Source organism: Electrona antarctica, assembly GCF_951216825.1.
Source record: "Electrona antarctica genome assembly, chromosome: 6".
In the NCBI taxonomy this organism is placed as follows: Eukaryota; Metazoa; Chordata; class Actinopteri; order Myctophiformes; family Myctophidae; genus Electrona; species Electrona antarctica.
This window is the reverse complement of record NC_136811.1, coordinates 22,473,272-22,497,795: the sequence shown is the minus strand read 5'-3', so window position 1 is coordinate 22,497,795 and position 24,524 is coordinate 22,473,272. Positions and strand designations below refer to the sequence as shown.

Below are 24,524 nucleotides of genomic sequence, written 5' to 3'. Positions count from 1 at the left end.
TATATATATTTGTGTGCAAGAGTGCGTGTGGGTTTGTATACAGGTATATATATTTTTTATTTTTTCAAGTGTGTGTGTGTGTGTGTGTGTGTGTGTGTGTGTGTGTGTGTGTGTGCGTGCGTGCGTGCGTGCGTGCGTGCGTGCGTGCGTGCGTGCGTGCGTGCGTGCGTGCGTGCGTGCGTGCGTGCGTGTCCTTACCTCCTTGACAAAGTATTTGGGTTTCCATGGTGTTTTGGTGGCTGCCCTCTCTTTGCCCTCACTGCGTTGTTTCTCCTCCAGACGGTGTTTGTGTTCCGTGGCCTGGTCCATGTCTCCTGCCTTCAGTGACGACGTCACGTGTTGCCAAAGACGCCTATAGACTCAACCGAGGCAGAACAAGCCCATTAGTTACGACTGGGAAGCAGGGACAACATTATCAAAAAGAACTGCACAACAGCAGACAAAGACCAAATTTGTGGTCGAAATGTGTTTTGCACAATACATGTGGTGGAGCGACAAGCATGGAGAATGCAATGAAATAATTTCATTATCCATATTATGAGGAGCGCATTCACATTAACATTATAAGAGATCTGTCTGGCGCTTAAAGATACTTGTTACTTGTTAAGTAACGGAGCTGATGCGCCTGCTCTCGCATGTTTTCTGTACTTGCTCTGGTCTCGGTCTCGACTCTCGACCCCTTCCCACACTGGGTCTTGACTCTGACTTGGTCTTGACTTGGACTTGCTTTAGGTGGACTCGACTACAACACTAGGTAAGGGTGCGTGCCACTCGCCTGGTTCGATTCCTGGCCGGCCAGACCGTTTACTGCCACTCCCCCACTTTCTCTCTCCAGTCTCCACTGTACTGTACTGTACCTCCAGTGTATGAAAGGCTCAAAAAGCCCCAAAGATTACTAGAAATGAATAAAAGACTGCCTAGATAGATGTTCTCCCTGCTCCAGTGTCTTTAAGTCACAGCTTTCACAAGATGATGGTGTTGCCTTCAATAGAATAGGAGGATATGGACAGACAGTATAGCACATATCCACAATTCATCATTCTGTATAAGACACAGTTTAATACAGTTCAAATTGTTTCATCGTCTTCACTTCTCCAATGCTAGATTAGCCAGAATCTATCCATCGACTAATCTCAACTGTCCCAGGTGCTCTCAAAGTCCAGCTACATTAGGTCACATGTTTTGGAGCTGCCGCAACTTACATCCTTTCTGGAATCAGATCTTCTCCGCATTTTCAACCATTTGTGGGAAACAATTTGAACCAAACCCTATTACGGCCATATTTGGAGTGGTAAAGACAGAGGAAGGATTGTCTGTACATCACAAGAAAGCGTTGGCCTTTGCCTCACTTTTAGCTCGTCGTCTAAACCTGTTAAACTGGAAATCGAATAAACCCCCCTCCTTTAAACAATGGATCAAGGAAGTGATGTTTTCATTGAAGTTAGAAAAGATCAGATACTCTGTTACCGGAGCCTGGGAGAAATTCGACACAACCTGGTCCCCCTTTATAAGATACGTAACAAAAACAAAAACAAAACAATATGTATATGTATGCACAGTGCATGTAAAATCGCCTGTCCTTTTGCCTGTTCAATCTCTCGGAGGCCCGACCATGTCACGACCAAACCACATTGTACTGCATTTCATTAAGATGGTTGTTGTTGTTGTCTTTCTCTTTTTGTTGTGTAATAACCAGTGTGATACTTCACACTGGTTATTATCACGTGTACGTGAGTCCCCCTAAGCACCTCGCTCTCTACATCTCACACGTGTTCTCCCCCTCATTACGGTACATACATATTGACTGACATATGGAGCCTCTCAACACCTAATTACCAGCCAGCACATGTGAAGAAGAAGGAAGAGGATGTGAGAGCTAGGAGGAGTTATTACTGCTTTCACTTAGAGTTTTTCACAAAAACCGCACAACCTTCACTTCATGTACCTAATCGCTCGACACAATTTGCACAACCTTCACTTCATGTACCTAATCGCTCGACACAATTTGCACAACCTTCACTTCATGTACCTAATCGCTCGACACAATTTGCACAACCTTCACTTCATGTACCTAATCGCTCGACACAATTTGCACAACCTTCACTTCATGTACCTAATCGCTCGACACAATTTGCACTACATCACACTCCCTTATCTGCATTAGACTCTGACTTTCCTTCTTTACACTCTGATGTCAATTACACATCACCTTGTTGTCAAAACACTACACACAATGTTCGGTTGTTGCACACACTTATCACATACAATCTCAAAGTATCAACCTACAACACACAACTATTCAAATCTCTATTCAGGTCTGGTGAGCAAAGTGTTGGTAACACCTGACCACATATAGATGACCCACATTGAATCAACACCTGACCACATAGATGACCCACAGTGAATCAACACCTGACCACATAGATGACCCACAGTGAATCAACACCTGACCACATAGATGACCCACAGTGAATCCACTACATTGTCATCTGAGACAAATGAGCTTCCACCGGGCTGCTCAAGTGCGTGAGTGGTTCCAGCACCACCCACATTTTTACGTTCTTATTCTCCTTTCCTGAATCCTATTGAGGAGTTCAGCTTGGAGGTTGAAGGTATATGAACGGAACCCACAGAGCCGGGTCACACTGCTCCAGGCCATGGAGGAGGCTTGTGTCAGGGCTTTACAGTATGCACAACTCAAGGCGTTTCTTCCAGTGCTGCTTGGACAGGGAGAACATTGCCTGTGATGCGGATGAGGCCCTCTGGTCAGACAGGAACCAGGCGCGTGATGCCTATACTGTAAATTACAGTATTGTTTGGGAAGGTGGGGAGGGGGCCCTTTTGAGCAGTTTGAGCAGGTTTTTTAGGCTGTATTGTGTGCTGTTTTATGTTTGACTATGAAAAAGTAAGCCTACACTGAGTCATTTTACAAAAGGAGAAATGGCTCATTCTCCATAGTCATTGTCAGTGTGTTCCATTTCTATGATTGTGTTTTCAATTTTGCTAACAATTGTGAAAAACTGTAAAGCTTGCTAGACCGGTGGGCACCGGCCGACGCAGAGTGTAGAATTGACATGGAGTTCCATGGGGATCCACGGTTTTATCAATATGTTTTGGTCCGTTTGTCTCTCTCTCTGTCTGTCTGTCTGTGTCCCATTTATGCCCATATATGGAAGATATGCAGGTGTCTCTATCTACCTGGGTCCCTTGTATACTCATACAGTATATGGAGTTCCCTGATGCTACGACCCCCTGTCTATGGTAGGGGGAAATAACAAAATAATGGTGAAATGAAAAATATGTTTTTCACACTTTTAGACCCTTAAGGGTCCATTGGGTTCCATTCCCACACTCTCAGAGTTATTATGGGGTTCGTTGAAATGAAAAGGTTTGAGAACCACTGAGCACACTATGAAACAGAAGGACTGAGGCCAGGAGGGTGCATGAAGTGAAGGTTGTCTGAGACACACCCAAAGGACACCACTAGGTCAGGGATCCTCAAAGCTGGTGTCGTGATGCAAGGCCATGCATGGTTGCCTCAGAATACTTTAATAATATTTGGAATTCATCAATATCACTTCAGTTTCATCACTTAGTAGCTCTAGAATAATGACTTGCACTGTACTTGGTGTGTTCTTTTTCAATCTACACCTATCTCTTAGCCAAAAACTGCCGATCTACAAGCTCACAGCGTGTTGCAATAATGGGAGTTCATTTCAATCTGTAATAATAATGGGAACAGATATTCTCCCAGATATTCCTCCTCATGACATGCTATATTTTAAGGGGAAATATTTACATTTATTTGTATATTTACACAATTAGTACCACAATATGACAAATACAATAATGAATTGTAAGGTGCTGTAAAGTAACAATGTCATTCAGGGGTGCCATGGATGAAAACATCATTTACAGGCTGGGGTCCCCTGAGCAAAAACTATTTGAGAACAACTGCCCTACAGGTCATATATTTACATATTCTTTTCTATATTCTACATGTTCTTATACTGTAAGCCTACTTAAAATGCCAACATCCTGTGTATGCATCGGAAGCCAACGCGACACATTCACAATCGTGCTACAAATTATATCTAATTGGCCGCCTGGCAGTCGTTCTGGTGGTGGTCATAAACCGCTAAAAGAGCTGCTGATTACTCTAGCTTTTACACGCTGTAAGTGGTAATAGAACAACCACCACACAAAGACACACGTCAACATCAACACAGATCCTTGTGAAGTCTGAAGAGAGTCCGTGATATTTGCTGCCAGCAGTGGTGGGAAAAGTACCCACATACCCATTTAATCAATAGTGCAATGTAGAAATAGTCTGTTACAAGTCAAATGTGAGTAAAAGTACAATATTTGGATCCGAGATGTAGTGGAGTAGAAGTAAAAGTATTGGACGCGTATTGGACATTGGAATGACTCAAGTAAAGTACAAATAACTCGAAATTGTACTTCAGTACAGTACTTAAGTAAATGTACTTAGTTACTTTCCACCACTCCACTGGCTGTCAGCTAGTGTTGAGTTGCTGTTGCTACTGGATAAGAAACTTGTCTCAGTGTCAAGCAACGTGTTTCACTTACACCAGTCCTTTAATCCACTTACCGTGACTCGCATTGACTCTGCTTTTCCATGGGCCGAAGTCTCTTCTTGATGATCGGCAGTTTGGAGGTGTCAATCACCTTAGTCTCTCCACTGCTGTAGGTGAACTCCAGGGTACCGTTCCACTCGCCCTGAGCTTTGCACACAATGGCGCCTGTTTGGTTGTGCTTCACCTCTGCCGTCACTCTGTGAGGAATATGACCAAACAGGTCCAGGGAATCCCCCCAGAAGCAAAGATATGAGTTAAAAACGTTTGCTGTGGAAGAATATATATTCAAAGATTTGCGCCACATGTTGTTTTTTCATTTTTTTTTTTACATTTTTCAAAATATGTAGATCTGCTATTATTCAACAACAAACGTTTAAAATACTGGTTAAAGTGGTTAAAAGACATAAGGTGACACAGAAGATGCGTCCTCAGGTCTAAATGGGTTAACCCACAACACCTGCTGACTGCTGTACCTGTGGACTTTCCCTCCGTAGAAGGGCTTGGTGTGGAAGGTGACGGTGGCAGCGTAGCCGCTCTTGGCACAGCTGATGGTGACCTTGCCTCCCAGCTCCACCCAGGGCACCGTCAGGATGGAGCGAGCATAGGCACAGGGCAACGTGAACACGTACTCCTCGTCATGTTCTAACAGATAAAGCACACCTGAGAGAGAGACACACACACACACACACACACACACACACACACACACACACACACACACACACACACACACACACACACACACACACACACACACACACACACACACACACACACACACACACACACACACACACAATGACTAAATCATTTGTCAATTTCTTCAACAAATAAAAACTAGATTAAAATGTTAGGGAAGGACTAGTGGAGAAGAGATTCAGTAGAACTAAGAAAAGTCATTTTAAGTTTGATTGAGTGATCGGATTTGTTGGCTTTATCTGAGGCTTAAAGGTGTTTAAATAAGTACTTTTTGAATAAATGGGGAATTTTCTTTCGGGCTGCTCGTTGTTCTGAAAGGGGGCGGGACTGCAACACTCTAGTCTATGGTGTTCCAGTGTTTAATCTCTTCCATTAATTTATCCTGTATATGAGTTCTCTCTCCTGATTGGCTAAAAGTGGTATCAGGACCTGAAAGTAATATATGGTTGCTGTCGGGCAGATACGTTGTATCTCCATATTCCAACTTTTAATGTTTTGTTTTTTGTGTGAATGGTGAATGCCCTTCTTCATCATACAAGAGTGTCGCACGAAAGCAGATCTACAAGCTCATAACAGGTAGAAGCTTGTAGCTTGTAGTGGAAATAGCAGATCTACAAGCTCATAACAGGTAGAAGCTTGTAGCAAAAGAAAATAGGTTTCCACCCGAGAGCAACAAAATATATGTTGTGTTAGAGCTGGAGCGACGGGGAGACCCCTGTTCCACAGAGCAAACACTCTATAGCAATGAGTACTGATTGTACTTCATCAATTAACTAATTACAAATATATAGGACTCTGACAATAACATAGTTATGGCTACACAATCAATTTAATGTACTGCATTTCACAAATTAGACAAATTATGAATTACTGTCACATTAACAGATTAATTCTGTTTACTGCAGCTGTGACTCATTGTTCAGGGAAAGGTGGAAATTGGACACACACACACACACACACACACACACACACACACACACACACACACACACACACACACACACACACACACACACACACACACACACACACACACACACACACACACACACACACACACACACACACACACACACACACACAGTCCATATGACAGTGAACATGAATTAACATATTGTACATCATCACTCAAGGGGTGAGGAGCATGGATGCTCACTACTAATTAATGCTTAATGCTGCCCTAATTACAGCTAGGCTTAATTGGCTAATGGCTCAGGCTACTACACTAGAGTGTTTTCTATCTGCTCTCCTTCTTAGCACACACTCACACACTTACTTGTGTATGCTTTTGCATAGATAAACACACAAGACATGCAAATACATTCACTCTGTTGTACATTATTATTCATTCTCTCTCTCCTAATTCTCCTTCCTTCTCGCTCAATCTGACTTCAACTCAAACAAACAGGCAGGCACGCACGCATGGACGCGCGCACACGCGCACACGCACGCGCACACGCACACGCACACGCACACACACACACACACACACACACACACACACACACACACACACACACACACACACACACACACTCAAAGCTGTGAACAGCTGGTGACTGTTTGGCGGTGATACTTGCACCAGTTAGCATTGTAAGCCTGAGGTGGACTTACTTAATTTAGTAGCATGACAACTGGAATATATACGTAGGTGCACAAACTGACATTCTCATGAACACACATTTTACACTTAACTTATAATAAAATTCAGTACAGATAAATACGAGGTGTAAACTTTTTGTTGCCATTGTAATGTGCATGGCATAGGAAAAAAATAACTAAAACAAGCAATGATTGGCATTGTTAATTGCAGTATCGCACACTGAATCCAGTGGGATACTCATCGATTATTCACTGAAACCAGTCTTGTTTCAGCGAACACTGTCTTCAAATAGAATCTATTAATCACACGGAGCTGTAAGCCCATTCCTGAATGCCTGCCAGGCAATTAAATGCTACATTCGACTTTGATGTGATTACTTTGGATTAAGACATAGCATTAAAACACTAAATACAATTAAAAACCTCCTAATTACGCCGTTGTAACATGGCAGATTTATTCCGTAACTTCTCAATTATGAATGATGGACCTCACAGACCGCACCAGTCTGAGACAATGTGTCATTTTGCAGATGTAGAGTTGCTGGCCGGCTCCATATATGCAGATATGGAGATCTAAGGGTCTCCATGATGTCACGTGATGTCACGAAGCATGACCATATATGGAGGCGTGACCATATATGGAGACGTGATGTCACGAGGCGTGACCATATATGGAGGCGTAAGTGACTAACTAAAGGACGGACGGACGGACGGGAGATACAGGTTCATACAGCAATACAATTTACACATAACTGGTCTCAGGTTGACCTTCCTTTTGTAAGATAAATTGCATTAAAATACACAAAAATGTTTAATGTTTTGTATATTCTCATGTACTGTGTGTGCTAGGGATACCAACCATACACTTAATTCCTCTAGACTAGCTAGGAATACACTGTATGTATATTTGCAGAATACTACTGTAGTAATACAGTACATGCATGCATACTGTACGTCCTTCATACTATACCAATAGGTAATATACATGCTCAACTCCTGTAGACTACTAGGCAGTGGTGGGCCGTCGGGGCCACTCAGAATCTCCATAGAATCCCCCTGCTGTTGAATTGAATGGGAGCGATATTGACAGGTTCTTTAGCCAATCAGATTTCGAGTTTGTGCTGCTGGGCGTTTTCTTTCACATGCCAGGGCACTCTAGCTGGCATAGACATATAAAGGTAGCCCTCCCGGCTCTGGAGCGTACGGTATGTGCTCATGGGAACATTTTCCCGAGATTCCTTGCGAAGCACCGCGGAAGCATGAGCGTGCGTCACAGAGTGCATGTTCGGGTCTGATAAGTCCCGGAAAATATGCGCTGTTTAGTCCCCGCTTCAGCTTGGCTGGGATCAGTGACAAAGCCTGAGTGAGTGTGGTTCAGTTCCACATATTTTTTGCGTGCTTTCGTGTTATTTCGTGTTGTATAAGAAAATATGTTGTGTTGTGTGGGGGGTGGGGTACATCAGACTTCTAGAAATACATTCTAGTACTTTCATATCAATGCTTAGGTAATGTAGCCTGGGTTCCAGCCTGATTTGCTGCGTTCCGCGGGTCTGAAATGTCACTTCGCAAGTCATTTCAGACCCGTGGAACGTAGCAAATCAGGCTGGAACCCAGGCTGGAACCCAGGCTGGAACCCAGGCTGGAACCCAGGCTGGAACCCAGGCTGGAACCCAGGCTGGAACCCAGGCTGGAACCCAGGCTATAGGTAAAGTACCATACATATATTTTGCATGTACTGTAAGGCATGGGGAAAAGACAGGATGTTCTGTTTGTGTGAAATGGAGTTTGTAAAACAGAGTAGATTTTTGTGTTTATCACAGTAAAATGATACACTTAAAATTAAAATGATGTCCTGTCAGTCCATTAGGGATAGGCACCCTTGATACATGATACTAAAATAAAACCAATCATCATTCCTCCAAACTACTAAGTAATGGACACACTTTTGTTAGACTACAACTGTAGGTAAAATACACGCTTATGTCCTCCAATCTGCATGTGCATGTTTTATTCACAGCAGCGCGTTAGATTTTTTAAGTGTCGAAATGTTGTATAACGTGCTGCTGTGAATAAGAATCGGAACATTGAAAAGCGAGTTGCGAGCCCCCCACTCCTGTTTTCATCATTCTATTTTTTTGCAGTTTGGCTTAGCACCCAAAAAACGGAGGTTGTGCGTTTTTTCTTTTTTCTTTGAATGCTTACCTTCCCCGACCATGGAGACTCCTACAGACATGCCCATGAACTTGCTCTTGGTCCACACGTGAGTGTTGACACACGTCCGCCTCTCTTTGCATTCGTAGTAGAACCCGGACACGGGCGGGTGGTGGGACACCTGCTCGGCCACGAAGCGAACGCGGTAGCAGTCCGTGTCGCCACACTCGGACGCGGCGGCGGGGACAGCATTGGGACCGGTCGAGCTGTTGTTCCTGAGAGGCCGCACGCGGTCACGGGGCACCTGCCAGGAGCACCGGAAGTTCTCCCCCAGGATGGGGTTGTAGGGCTTCTTGGCCACGGCGCCCTTGCGTCCCTCGTGGAACGCCGTCAGGTAGTACTCCACGAAGCGCACAATGCGCTCCTCCGGCGTGGAGCCGGAGGTGATGGACAGGAACATGTCCGGGTGGGCCATGAAGTTAGCATACATCTCCAACAGGGAGCGCTTCTCGAGGATGAAGGTGGGGAGCACCACCTGAGAGTTGGGGACGAGAGAGGTAGAAAGTGAGGAGGAGGAGGGGAGAGGGGGAGAGAGAGAGAGAGAGAGAGATAGAGAGAGAGAGAGAGAGAGAGAGGGGGGGGAATAAACAAAAGCGTCCCTCCCCTTCGCTAGTATATCAGGAGAATAATAATTTCAATCAGAGATCTGCAACTGTGAGTTATAAGTGAATGCACTGAAAGAATATTTATCAAGCAAGACTATTGTCTTTTATTATGTAGAATAGAACAGGACTGACTGCTCTAAAATGACAAATGGTCATGTTGCTTGGCATGATAGAGCATTAACAAATATTCTTTACAAAAAATTAATTAACAAATCTGTGCTATTAGCTATATTATAGCACCGAAACGAGTGTACAATAATCAGCCAGGATTTCTATCACAGTTTAGAATAAGTGAGTTACAAAACAAACTTGTTTATGTAACCTTGTCAGATTACATAAACTGAAAAACCCATTATGAAACCGACATGTCCATCTAGGCCTCGCCAGAAGGTCAGATTTGCATCGATTTATCTCATTGCCATGGATCAATGTGGAGAGATAATGGTACGAGTATCTGGACATACTGTACTGTGGAATTATTGGTCAGACACGCACATTTTCTTTTTGACATTCCATGAAGAGATGTGTGTTGTTCCCTGCCTAGAGTGTACACGAGAGCCTGTTTTAGAGAACATGGGGTGCCAGGTGCTGCCCTCATTGGGTCAGAACATTCCCCCATGCTAATGAGAGCTGTGGGCTCAGTGATCTGAGAGAGAGCACAGTGTGAGGGCACAGTGATGCTAACACAGTGCAGTCTCCTGAGCACTGTGTGACTGCTGATTACAGCCACTTACCAGACACACACAGTGGAGTCTCCTGAGCACTGTGTGACTGCTGATTACAGCCATTTACCAGACACACACAGTGCAGTCTCCTGAGCACTGTGTGACTGCTGATTACAGCCACTTACCAGACACACACACAGAGAGAGAGAGAGAGAGAGAGAGAGAGAGAGAGAGAGAGAGAGAGAGAGAGAGAGAGAGAGAGAGAGAGAGAGAGAGAGAGAGAGATCGTGAAAGGAGACATGAGAAAAATACTTAAACACTAAGATTGTAATGATATAAGATAACATAAAATAATTAATTTAGAAAAGGTTACTTAACAGCAATCGATTGATTGATCATGATCATCAAAATAATCATGCTCTGAAATTGCTTAAAAAACATAGATATAAAGAGAATTGTAAGTGCGTACAGTAAGCTTGAAAGTTGCCAACATTATGGCATTTTATAAGATCTTAAGCTTACGTAGGATTCATGATGACTATTTTTATGTTTTGATGTATTACCATGTTTTTTGTTCCTGCTTACTGTAAATCGCTCTGGATTAAGAGTGTCTGCAAAATGCCTAAATTGTAAATTGTAAAATCTGGGGGGGGTACCAAAAATATTCCCATTCCAATTAATGAAAACCTTCTAAAAGCATTGCTCCCAACTCTATCCAACATTCTTCATCAAAATCTAGACCCAGATCCCTTAGTGGCTCTCCTTGGCACTGCTGGAAGGGATGACCTTCCTCTAACACGCATAGAGTGTCGTATGGTCGACTTTGCCTTGTTGCTCGCTAGGCGTGCCATTCTGCTCAAATGGAAGGATGCTACCCCGCCCGTGCTCCGTCAGTGGCTTCGTGATATAATGTCCTGTCTCGAGTTGGAGATGTTAAGGTTTTCAATTGCCGGCTCTGAGAAAAAGTTTTACAAGACCTGGGGCCCGTTTATGACATTCTACCACAACACACAAACATAGTGTGCCGTGCCTATGCCTCGGCCAACACCAAACCACAACAGAAACAAAATCTGCTCTGATATGAAAAATCTGCTTTTTATTATCTTTTTAATTTATTTTTTTAATTTTTTGTAATTATGTATGCATGTATTTTTGTGTATGTGTATATAGATATATTTATTTATTTATTTTATTTCCTCCAGACTGTTTTTCCGACTATCCTTGGGATTGTGGGTGGGGGGAGGGTGGGGTAGGGGATTGAGTTTTATTTTTGTGTCCGTTTAATACATGCCCCTGGGCTACTGTTACAAAAACCTGAATAAAAAGATTTTGAAAAGAAAGAAAGCATTGCTCCCTGTGTCTTAGATCACTGTTTCCCAAACTTTTCTACATAATTACATTTTAAAATATCCAAATCTAAATATTTTCTATGATGTCTTGCTGATGCATCATATGATCCAGGTGCAGTGATTGTGCAGGCAGTATTGGGTGGAGCTGGGCTGCTGCACATTCAGAGAGGAGACCACTAAATAAGTCATGTCTAGTTTTTTAAGTTAAAAGATTGATAGTGTGTTGGAGTCAGCATTAGCTGACCCTCCCCTACTGGCTCAGTGAGTACAGGGTACAGCGAGGAACATCACACGGTATGCACAGTTTGCACACTGTATGGGTAAAACTTTCTGCTAAGCTATTAGTATATCCTCCTATACTGCCCTACAACGCCAAAGTGCAGTGACTTTTGGACACACCGACTTATTTGTGTATGCCAAAGGTCAAATTAGCCTTCGTGATTTTGGGGGATAAACCTTTACCTCAAGAACATATTTACAATTAGTGTAATATCACTTATTTTGCCAATATCTCATTTGGCTTACCAGTAGAAACACTATTAAACCCATTATCGGCCAATTTCTTCCCCTTAGTTGCTGCACTTTGGCTTTGTAGGGCAGTATACTGTAGGTAAATGGCAGAATCCTCAATGATAATAGTGTAGTATAGAGTGTTCAGGAGTAGAAATCAGCACTGAGGTTGTTGGCTGTGGAGAAGCATGGCTGTTACCCGTGTGAGGTCCATGCCCAGTTTGAGCTGTGACAGCAGGTGAAGGATGATGCTCCGCTGGTCGTCCAGGACCCCCAGGTCTTCCTCCTCATTGTCCTCCGTGTCTGTGGTCTCCTCACTGGGATCCACGAGCTCTGGGCTGCTAACCTGACCCTGCTGCTGCTGCTGCTGCTGCTGCTGGGGACACAACACATGAAACCATTGGTCATTTGAAGGCCTGCCGATTGATTGTCACACAAATCATGATTTTGTCGTTGTCGGGCAGAAAGAAACCTCTTATCTCCATATTCTAACTTTTTCTGTGTTTTTTTCGTGAGTTAATGCCCTACAGTACTTGATCACACCACATTGTAGCCTGACAGCATGTCACAGGTCCAATCCCAACAGCATTTTCTGCGTGTCACTCCCTGTCTCTCTCCCCCCATTTCCTGTCTATCTACTGGATTTGAATCCTGAAAGGTAACAGATAGTGTTCATTGAACATTGGGAATGTGCAAATAAAAAAAGCATTTTCTCTGTAGCTTTGAGGCTTTGTAAACACAAATTAAGCAGGGCAGATAATGTAAACATACAAAGATTAATAATTGTATACTTTTCAACATATGTTTAAAACAAATTGTGGAACCAGACCCGTGAGCTTGTAGATCTGCGATGTCCTTTATTTTTTAAACATGTTCAATGTATGAATATTTGTCAAATCATGGAAAATAAATGCCGAAATATTACTGCAAAATAACAAGAATAATCAGGCGATTATTATATTACTCATTGTGACTGGCCTAGTCATGCGGAAGGTCAAAGAGTACTCAAAGCTCTTGGACAGTAGCCTAAAGAGTTAGACAGAAAAACACTTAGTTAGATACTGTACAACTGATGTATATTGCATGTTCCCACATCTACATTAATTCAGATTTTGAAAGCAAAAACATTCCCTCCCAACAGGCGCTTTTTAAACCACATGAACCCTTGTAACAGCTAGGCGAACATTCGCCGATAATAGGCAAACATTGGACAAAAATAGCTGATCTACACTAGCGACACGTTGTGAGATTGTAGGTCGGCTATTTTTGGTGATGGGATTTGGTGTTTATCAACAAAGTTTAAACATGTTTTCTTGTTTGATCTGTTGTTGATAAAGTTACTGAACATGACTGCAGATTAAAGATATAAACTTTTTCTACTGCTGGTGAGTAAACATTAGGAGTGCAACAAGAACCAACAAGTAGACACACTGAGGCGTTCACATTTATTCATACTGTATGAGGACACTTCAGTTGGTCACTTGACTCGTTGTTGTTCTTTGCCACTCTGCAGCATGAAATTGGGACAGAGCTTTATTTATTTATTTTGGGATTTTCAGACGAAGAAGAGACTGACGTGTATAGTAATTCATTTTCAAAGAGAGGCGAGCGGGCATGTAGCGAGGCGCGGGCAAACAGACAGGCTGGGCACCAAGCATGCATGCGCACTCCCGTGAAACAGCTCATTTCACGCACGCGCCCGCCTGCGACAACAGCTGGATTGTGGTCAACTTTTTTCTGCACGATGCGCAGGAAAATGAGTTGGCACAGCCGAGGCAGGCATAGATCACCTGGTGTTAACTCGTGGAGTGATTGTCTGTCTGTGTATTCACATAAGAAGTGCAGTGCGACTCTGCTGATCCAAACACCAACGCAGGCGTGGTGCCGCTCCGTGCCTGTGGCTCTGGGCACACCTAAATCTAACGCACCCATTATGAATGTTATTGCAGCTGCACTGCTTACTAGCCTGCCATGTATTAACCTGTACAAAATAAACTATACAGTTTACTGGTTAACTATACAGTATCAAGCCCAGTGGCTTTACAGTGAAAAGGTCCCATGCAGTCAGTTCTTTGGCCTCATCCTGACATGCGTTAGCCCAGGAACGATACAATTTCCAGGTTTCTGAAACGGTCAGAGCATAAATAACTTTACGATGTCATCAGGTTGCTGGAACCAATGACCGGAACGAAGGGCTCAGTGCACTTCCAAAATGATTCCCCTAGTTTAAAACTCATTTAGTTTGGTATAATCATCGTTTCTTTTGGAATAATGGTTTGGTATGTCCATTTTCTAGTCTAACTCGTAGCGAGACTAAACTAATTGATTCGCATTATGTGGGGAACAAAAACAATGCGACGAAAACCGGAACCAACCACCAGAAGTTCAGAACCACCATTTTTTTTCTAAACCAGATCACATGTTTTATGTCACTGTCCCACTGCTTACAGTACACTTTCAACTGCAAATTGCCATGATAGTTGATTATCTGCCTGCTGGAGGTATGCAGCTATTGTTATCACCCCCTGGGGTCTGGGATATAATAACTCTTTCCTTCTCTTTACCATCGATTGCTTCAACACAAGTGTTCATTTAACTCTGAAATGGGTCAGTGTTTGCACTTTCAGAGTTAAATATACCCTGGTTTTCCCCTCTTCTGGCTCCTGTTTTACCTATTTACTGCGCTGTGCATAGTCAGCTGGAGCGTGAAATGAACTCGCCGACTGGAGGAACAGAGCAGAATGGAATCCCCTCCTTCTCTGCCCTGGCATCTTCAGTGACATTACAACACAACAGTGTGTGCCAACCTGCTCTGGATCAGGGATCACTTGAAAATCTCAAAAGCTTTGTTCGGCCCACCCATCTGACCACTTAACACGGCAGCCGAAAGCTGTGCATTTTCAGAGCATGTTTATTTTGATGATCATGATCATGATCAATTCATCGATTGTGTAATGTCTTATATCAATGGAAGTTCCTAATCTTATTTTATGCTATATTATCATTAATATCGCAGTGTTTTGCCAATTATTTGGGGGATCGACTTGCAATATACTCACAGCCCACCAGTGGCCCCCTGCACACAAGTTGGGAATCATTGCAACAGAATATCCGGATGAACTCGATGTCATCAAACAATTCATGTGAAACCAGAAAAGTGTGATTTTGAGATGGAGATAAAGAATACAATATTATAAAAACACTACAAATATTACAAATAATTGTTTTAAAACGTACACTCAACAGCCCCAACAACAAGACATCACAGCACTATAGTTTAGTTGTAGTGTAGTGTTCCTGTGTGCTTGGCTGCTTGCTTACACGTGATCATACTGCCTCAACCTGTCCATCCACTCCATCCAGCCTTGCAGCACTTTGGAGCTATAGCTAACGTTAGCTAATGTGTTTGGACCTCCATTCAGCAGTAGCTGAGGCCAAAGGGAGCCACAGCCATACACTTATTGTTCCTAATACATAATGTAAGGAAGCAGCTCTGAAGCACAAGGCCCCAAAGCATCGAGTGAAATGAAAAGAAAGCGCCTCTCTATAACACCCCCCACCCCCACACTCACACTCACACTCACACTCACACTCACACTCACACACACACACACACACACACACACACACACACGCTCTCTCTCTCTCTCTCTCTCTCTAGTATGTTTCTTTCCCCTCGCTTTTGCACTTTATCTCTCTCACTCTCTCCCGTTTTCTCTGTCCGGATCTCTTGACCCCCCCCCCCCCCCACACACACACACACACACACACACAAAACTGAGACCTCAACATTGCAGACAACCTCTATAGCGACTACATCAGGTAAATGAGTATTTGCACAAACGTGTGGGTGTATCTATTTCTGGCTTGGATCATTGTAACAGCCCTTGGCTGTTTTTGTTATTATGTTGATTAGTAGGAATACACATATGTGGAGCTAATGCTAGTATATCTCCATATATGTTTATTGGTGGGCTTGCTTTAGTTGTACTGGGTTATAGGGACGCCTATTATTTTGCCTGGTACTGTGTGTTGCTTCTGTCCCCTGCAGATGATGAGTGATGAGTCCCTAATGAGCTGCCAGCTTGAGGAAGCCTGATTGGCCCATGCTTGGATCCTATTGGTTAATCAGTCCTGTGGCACCTTGGAGGCGTGGCTACCTGGACCCATGAAGCTCAGTCTCTGCCTGGACCTTTGCCTGGACTCTGAAGAGGAAACACTGCTTAGCGTCGGCCTTTCCTCCAGCCACTACTTCTGTTATTTCCGTCATGTCTGTTTAGTTATGTTAGTTTATGTGTTGTTCTGCTTAGCCCTATTATTTCACTCCCTTCGGGAAGGAGTGTTAGTTCTGTGTGTTTTAGTTGCAGTTGTAGTTACATTTGTCTGTCTGTTAGGTTGGGTTGGTGTTTTCCGGCATCACCCTTTTTCTTTTGTTAGACAGATGTCTGAGCCTGAGCCTCATAATTCTGGGCCTAGAGCCCATCCTGCTGTGTCATTCGTTATGTACTGAAGCCACTTTGTAACTTATTTTGCCATTGAGTATTAAACCCGATACTCTTCTATGAGCCGTGTTGTTCTTTCATACATGTTATGGGCAGTAAAACCCCTAGACTTGAACAGTTCGTAACAATCATTCCCGACTGGCGCCTGAGTCTATTATAATGTCTATTATAGTTAATTTAACCCATTAGGACATGAGGCAGATTCTACAAATGCCTTCTAAATTTGTAGTTCTCAAATTGATATGCATTTGGCTGCGGACCCCATTCTGAAGTCTTTTCTTTTTTTTTTAATGTTTAAAAATAGTAAGCTCGCAGATGTGAGCTTGTACAGTACATGCTATTATTGAATAGCCAACACAAAAATCTAAGATGACACAGATGCTTTCCCGGTTTTGATGGGTTAACTTCAAAGGCTAAAACGAGAGAATCTGCACGTTTTATTTGACCTTATTCTTTGGTGATATCTCTGTCCTATAGAGGCCTCAATGTGGTTATGATTGGACGCTGCATCCATGACATATGGCATTTTTTGTACGGCAAATTTGTGAAGGCAATTCCAGGCAAACTGTATGGAGTATCAAAACCCTGATTGATGGTCAGTGCCATGACCGCCAAACAATGGCAGTCCGTCAAATTGGAAAATGTTTGATTGTACGGTTCAAGAGTTATAAGCCAAAACGTGAAGTGGCCTGTTAGCATCACCATGAGGCCGATTTGAGCTGCTCACAGAGAGATGGAGAGACAGAGACAGACAGACAGAATCGGGGGGGGGGGGGGGGGGGGGGCTAACCTGAGCTGGATGGACATTTAATTGCTTCTTTTATTGCATAGTAGCTTGCACGCTAACTAACAGCTGTTTCACTGATCTGGGCACAGACTGGACGTTCTTACAGTGTTCGGAACGTCCAGGGCAGCTGTTACTGTTTACAGCCTGAAAATGTTCATGCAATCTTTGTATCTTTGAACAACTGCAGGAGTTTGCTGAGCCCAAGGCACCTTTAGCAGGCACCCTCGCAGGCATTCTGTTGTTGTTCCTTTGAGATAAATGGGGCATCTTGCTGGCCGTGGCCCGTACTCGCTGATCTGTTTCCAGCTCTCTCTGCTGTGCGGTCCTACCACCCTGCAGTTATGTGACGGCCTGATACAGCTGAATATTTCATACTCCACGGCAGTCCACGCCTCCTCCCTTACTATGCGGTGCAGATTAAGCATTATAGTAATGATGAAAGGATGGCAAGGCTGAAGAGATGACTATAATTGTAAGTAATTAAACGTGAAGGTAATGAAGATCATTTGTACGAAGTGCTGGACGCCACAACAGTTCTGAGAATAAAATGTCAAACTGCCTGATGACCTGAGATCTGCAACAACTGTCCTCTTTTAATAGCAGACTTAAGACTGCTATTCTCTCAAGTTAGTCTCCCTGTGTGTGTGTGTGTGTGTGTGTGTGTGTGTGTGTGTGTGTGTGTGTGTGTGTGTGTGTGTGTGTGTGTGTGTGTGTGTGTGTGTGTGTGTGTGTCAAACCCAATGATCTGGAGTCAGCCGCAGCAAATCGCCCACTCTGGCGTACCTTATGCTATAAAGGGGTCACACACCTTGAGGAGAACCGCACGCAGCAAAGGATGGCACAGCCCCAGCAAAGACACCTCCGTGCTGTTCCAGTACCACCTCAGCCTCCTGATCCAAGCCTCACATGTCCACACTGTGGCATGGTATGTGGCGCCAGAATCGGGCTTCATAGTCATCTACAGTGGCATCGTCGCCAGCAACGATCACCACTGCCAAACCCACAGCACAAGGAAGCTACGTCATCTTCGACAACGATGGACTACCAAGGAGGAGGAGGTGTGTGTGCGTGCGTGCGTGCGTGCGTGCGTGCGTGCGTGCGTGCACGTACGTGGGTGCATGCTCGCACATGTGAGTAGTACGTACGGTGTGTCTTCAGGTATGATACATATCTAAACACAGATTTACACATTTCTCTTGAAGCTCATCTTCTATTTACATAGTTTAGTAGTAGTAAGCAATAAGCATCATAGCGGGTTGTTGCAGTCGCAACAGTGTAACAGTAACAGGCTGAAAGTTGTAAAACAATTACTTTGCTGAAATCATCTATAAAATATACATAAGCATACATACTGCATAGTAAGTCCAACACGGACAATATGTTCAAGGGACTGGAGGCTTTGTGTGCACATAAACTAACACATAAATATGCTCAGCTACATCAGAGCATGCTCTCAGCCTTCCACTCTCCAGAACATGGTCCAGAGCTCATAGACATCTCCTGACCACCCTCTCACTGATGGTATAGAGTTGCAGAGAGATCTGCAGATCTGCCTCCGACTTGGCTATTGTTCAAATCGTATTAAAAGCATATACAGTAACTCTATATTTTGATTAATCACTCACCATGTTTTCAGTGGCTCTGACTGGAGCCACTTCATGTAAACTAACCAGGCATACACCATTAGCACATGCTTGGTGAGCATTTAGTTATGTTGTCCAAAGTTATGGGCAAAAAACAAACAGTACTGGGTTTGGTGATGCTCTATATTATGTGAATCAACTTTGTGTTCATTCATGTGCTAAAAGAGTGACTTTGAGAGCTGTTTCAGCATACAATGTAAGTCAATGAGGAGCATATTTTGAAAAATCAATTTCTTATCAATGGAGCAATTTCTTTTTTCACCTTTGGAGTTACATGTCAAGGTACCGGTAACTATACAACTTAAACGTAAAAAAGGTGGTCTTGTCTTTTAAGAGTAGGGAGATGAATCACAAAACCAAGACAGAACCCACAGGGGAAGCAGGCTAGGGTCTTGTCTTTTAAGAGTAGGGAGATGAAACACAAAACCAAGACAGAACCCACAGGGGAAGCAGGCTAGGGTTTTTTAGGGTGATGGTGGGTGCAAAGAAGCACATACCCATCTTCAGTATGCGACAGCAAGAGGAACAACAATGGAACAAAGGTGAGCTTAAATAAGTCGACAAATTGGCCAGCTGCTTGACAGTCCCAGTTACATAACACACATAATGCCTGTGTGCATGTGACCCCTCGAGTATATCAGCCCGAACTAGCACACAGAGACTGCCCCATTTACCTGTGGCTGCAGTAATCTCATCTCACAAACCATAATACATTATATGCACCTACTGGCTCTCAATGTGGGCTCCTCCAGGCGGTTTCAGGGGGTTCCCAGATAAATAATTGACAGCTATGAACAAAAATGACCCTTACAGGATGAGTTAAACCAACACTGAGGATTTTACAGTGTAGATGGAGATCCCAGAGGTATGAATCGTATCAAATGGGGGTCTGTGACCTAAATGCATAATCAAAAAGGTTGAGAATCACTGATGTGCACCAGAAAGAGATGACAGCTCCCCAGCTCCAAGTGGACCAGTGTGTGTAGTCGTTTGGTATTCTTGTTCTAATTCCTTCAGTAACGCTCAGTATTATTGCTTATTTTGTTGTCGTTTCCTTCTTTTCTTTTTATTAATCACATTTTATGTCCATGTATACAGAGATAAAGGGCTCAAAAAAGGGAATACAAATGTACACCTGTACTTCTCTATCTACGGTATCTACTTTGCATTTTGGAACTATGCTGTACAAAAATGTGCACTTTTTGAACTAGGCATAACTTTGGACACATACCTTATATTATACTTTTGTACCCAGACTACCCACACCCTCACACACATTTTCCTCACACTTTAAGGTGAGGAAAGATCAGATATTAGATCTGTATAACACTATCAGTGATGATAATAACTCATGTTGTCTTAATCTCCTTTGTTCTTGTGTCAATGCAAAGAACAACGTTCCTTTGTTTTGAACTAGAATCAAAATATTTCTTATTTTACGAGGACCTTGAAACTATTGATGGGTATTTATTTACTTATAGTAAGTCGCACTGGTAACCTGCATGATGACTCCCTGTCATGTCTTTGCTACAGTACAATAACAGAAGAATGTCACTACCATACACTGTTAAGTATTTTGGTTTGGATCACTGGTGAATATATACTGTATCTCTAAGCCGATTTAACATTATGACAACGATTTGTTGATTTCCGACTAACACACTATCCTCTCGTGCTCTCTTATACGTATAACACAATACATAATTATATGCATTAATAATGTGCCACACACACACACACACACACACACACACATACACACGCACACACACACACACACACACACACACACACACACACACACACACACACACACACACACACACACAAGCTTTCACACTGAGCAACGCAACTGTACTTCTGTTAAACTCCTCCACAAAACTCTAGTACTGACAATAAAACATTTCAGAATGCTTATAATGCTTATAATAATGTAGCATCGTGAATCGTTCAAACATTGTTACATGTCAAATGTCAATTCTAATAACATTCAAAAACAATATAATTCAGTTTCAGAATTCAAACTTAAAAACAACTTGCAGTAGTGGAAACCTCACACAGTATGTCCAACATTGTACTTTTCAGGATTCAAATCCAAAAGTACCCAAAATAGCAGATCTACGATCTCAAAACGCCCTACTTGATCATACTGCTGTGTCACACATTTTTGAATTTGTATTCCGCAAATAACAGTTTTGGACATATGATGTTTCCACCCGACGATAGATACACATTGATTCTCTCTTATCAGTGAGAATAAGAATTGGGGAGTATGGAGAGTAAAAGTAATATCATAAGGGGGTTGGAGTCCTGGGTTCCTGGCCATGTTTAAGAACTTTTTAATTATTTCCTGAGTTATAAACACAGACTTCCTTGCGCTCTCTTTCTCCCTCCCTTTTTATTTGTGTGTCCAATTACTGTCCTCCAGTTTCAGGAAGTATACTATTGACTGTGTAAATGTTATTTTCCCAGCATGCATACATGCACGCACGCGCGCGCACACGCACGCACACACGCACACACGCACACACGCACAAACACACACATCCCCATACAGTGATATATCAATGTCTGTTAGCAACTCACATTGCTGGGCTGGCAGGCCACCACGGCTGGCTGGCTGTGAGTCCTGCTGGATTTTTTCATGTCCACCATCCAGAGGAACAAAGATGGAGAGAGATACGTGCAGCGGCACGGGGAAAATCCCAAGTAAAGTCCCAGTGATGTGATGCGACTATACTTCTACTAAGTGACAGCCGGGGACGAGGGGAGGGTGAGAGAACAACATGGAGATGTGAGAGACATGGAGGACATTGAGGATGGACCAGAACTAGGAAGTAAGGTGAAGTGAGAGAGAGAGAACAAAAGAAAAAGAGGGAGAAAGAGGTGGCCAGAAAGAGAGAGAGAGCAGCTTGCTGCACTTCTGATAGGCAGACTAGTAGTGATGCTGAGAATCTCCTCGATCCGTCCGTCCATCCCTCCCTCTCACTGTCAGTACCGCCCCCTCCCACACACGCACACACACACACACACGCACATACACAGTTGTATCAGCAGCCCACCCAGCTTCATTGACACTGCCTACATTTAATCCCTCCCCTCGACTCTCCTCACCACCACCCCCCCCCCCCCACCCCTTCGCTTTCAGTCCTCATGCCCTCCTTCCTTCACTCTATTTCATTTCTCGTGCTCTCTCCCTCCATTTCTCTCTCCCTCCATTTCTCTCCCTCTTTCCCTTCCCTTCCCTCCCCCCATCCCCATTACATGTACTCACTGTACTGTAGTTCTTCCAATCCTTTTTTCCTCTGTCCTTCTCTATCACTGTATTTGATTCTACTCCCTCCGAGTCTGTTTCCATCCCCCATCCATCCATTGCTCCTTTGGCCTTCGTCTTCCGTATGCAGATGACACTGTTTAATTACCACCGTGGAATAACATACTCCAGTATGCAGATGAGAGCTCGGTGCGGCGTTTAAAATGCTTTTATTCTCCCTGCACTTTTGCCACATGCGTGCAATTCTTCATTTGGCTTTGCTAGGTTTTGTGCTTAGGTTTGCACTTGTTTTAAAGGTTAATTCTATTATTATCGCTTTATGCTTAATCACTCATATTAAATTCAAGGCAAGGTGTTAACTGGGGATGTGCACTAATAGCTGTACAGTATGACCTTTTCATTTTGCCATAACCACATGCAGCGTAAATGAGAATAGACACAAGTACATTCCCTGCTCACTAACACAATTAATAATTTAAGAAGACTGGCTGAAATAAACATGGTGTAAAAAGTGTGAATGGATGTGTGCAGACTAGTTCTCCTGAACGCCAGGAGCACCACATGGTCCAGGCTCCAGAAGTGTTTTTCAACGATTTACTATGAACCTGAAAGTGGGTCCTGCCACGGAAGTGACATTAAAAGTGACAGAGCCTGCACACAGTCTTCAAGGCAAAAGATCACCTTATTGAGATGTTACGATCCTCACAGGATCTTCATCAGGTCAGTATATATTACTGACCTTTGCCTTGAAGACGTTTTTGTTGCCTAGCACCCGCTGCCGATGTGCGTGCCATTAAGTATGCTTTCAAAATGTACTGAAGTTACACATCACAAATTGTTCTTTAAATCAGTGGTTCTCAAAGTGGGGAAAGTTTTCTATTTCCATTTCTAGCCAGTAAAACATTTTTGGTTATATATACTGTTTTCACACCTTGTATACCAATGGTTGCGTTTAGCCATCAGTATCCTGCAATCCTATATTATTATAATTGGCTAATAGGAGTGCGAGGCAGGCGGGCGGACCACAGCCATGTCACTATGACTCACACATAACCATAAACAAACCTGATATGCCCATATACTGTATAAGCATGCCACTGTGACTCAGACATAACCATAAACAAGCCTGATACAGTATGCCCATATTATAAGCACAGGTTGTCCAGAACCGTCAATCCAACCGATATGCCCAAATATGAGCATCTCAATATAGAGCGTCGCAGTCCTCCTACTCCTACCCTGGACCAGGAAATTAAACCCAATGCATTATTCTCATAGACATTTCTTAAAGTATTTATTTAAAGACGGTTACGCCGCGGACAAAGCCAACTCGAGTCGTGACAACTCATGACCACACAAACAATATTTTGGACCAAACAAATAATTAGAAAGAAGAAAAAAACGGCAGGTTACAACACTTTTTTTGTTGTTTTTCTTCTTTGTAATTATTTGTTTGGTCCAAAATATTGTTTGTGTTGTCATGAGTTGTCACGACTCGAGTTGGCTTTGTCCGCGGCGTAACCGTCTTTAAATAAATACTTTAAGAAATGTCTATGAGAATAATGCATTGGGTTTCATTTCCTGGTCCAGGGTAGGAGGCGGGACTGCGACGCTCTATATAGGGCATATACTGATGACATCAGGGATCTCTATATATGGGCAAAAAAGGGACAAAAGGAACAGAGATGTGGGTATAAAAGGCACACAGTACAACAGGTAATATGAAATTTGTATTTTACAATCCAAGAACAAACTGGAGATGTTCAACTGGGTGGATAACTGGGAAACAAAACAAAACAAAACAATGTTCAGAATGACTAAGGGCCTTTACACTTACAATACAACACAAATAAAAGGATTCTGTGATGTGCTGTAACTTCAAATTATCCCCCCCCCCCCCCTTCAGTGTTGTTGTTTACACACCAGTGGACTGATAACCATGACCCTGAACATTTTCCTGTCCAGACTCAAACCCTCGCTCTGCTCATTACTGTCAGGCTTAGACAACAAATAGCATCAACAATTACTGGACAGACACCACCCAGTAATGTATGAGGCGTGTGTGCGTGCGTGCGTGCG

At 43.2% G+C, this 24,524-nt stretch overlaps 1 protein-coding gene across 3 annotated transcripts in view; it reads right to left on the bottom strand.

Annotated features, from left to right (window-relative positions):
• osbpl10b (oxysterol binding protein-like 10b) overlaps positions 1 to 24,524 on the bottom strand; it is a 76,773-nt gene that overhangs the window by 3,741 nt on the left and 48,508 nt on the right. The window contains exons 7-11 of one of the 3 annotated variants that reach the window (XM_079503465.1): positions 12,439 to 12,615; positions 9,102 to 9,585; positions 5,072 to 5,258; positions 4,613 to 4,795; positions 199 to 352 (exon numbers count right to left, since the gene is read on the bottom strand). In XM_079503465.1, coding sequence (XP_079359591.1) covers positions 199 to 352; positions 4,613 to 4,795; positions 5,072 to 5,258; positions 9,102 to 9,585; positions 12,439 to 12,615 — 1,185 coding nt within the window. The remainder of the gene's footprint in view (positions 1 to 198; positions 353 to 4,612; positions 4,796 to 5,071; positions 5,259 to 9,101; positions 9,586 to 12,438; positions 12,616 to 24,524) is intronic. The other 2 variants (XM_079503466.1, XM_079503467.1) reach the window with 2 other exon arrangements.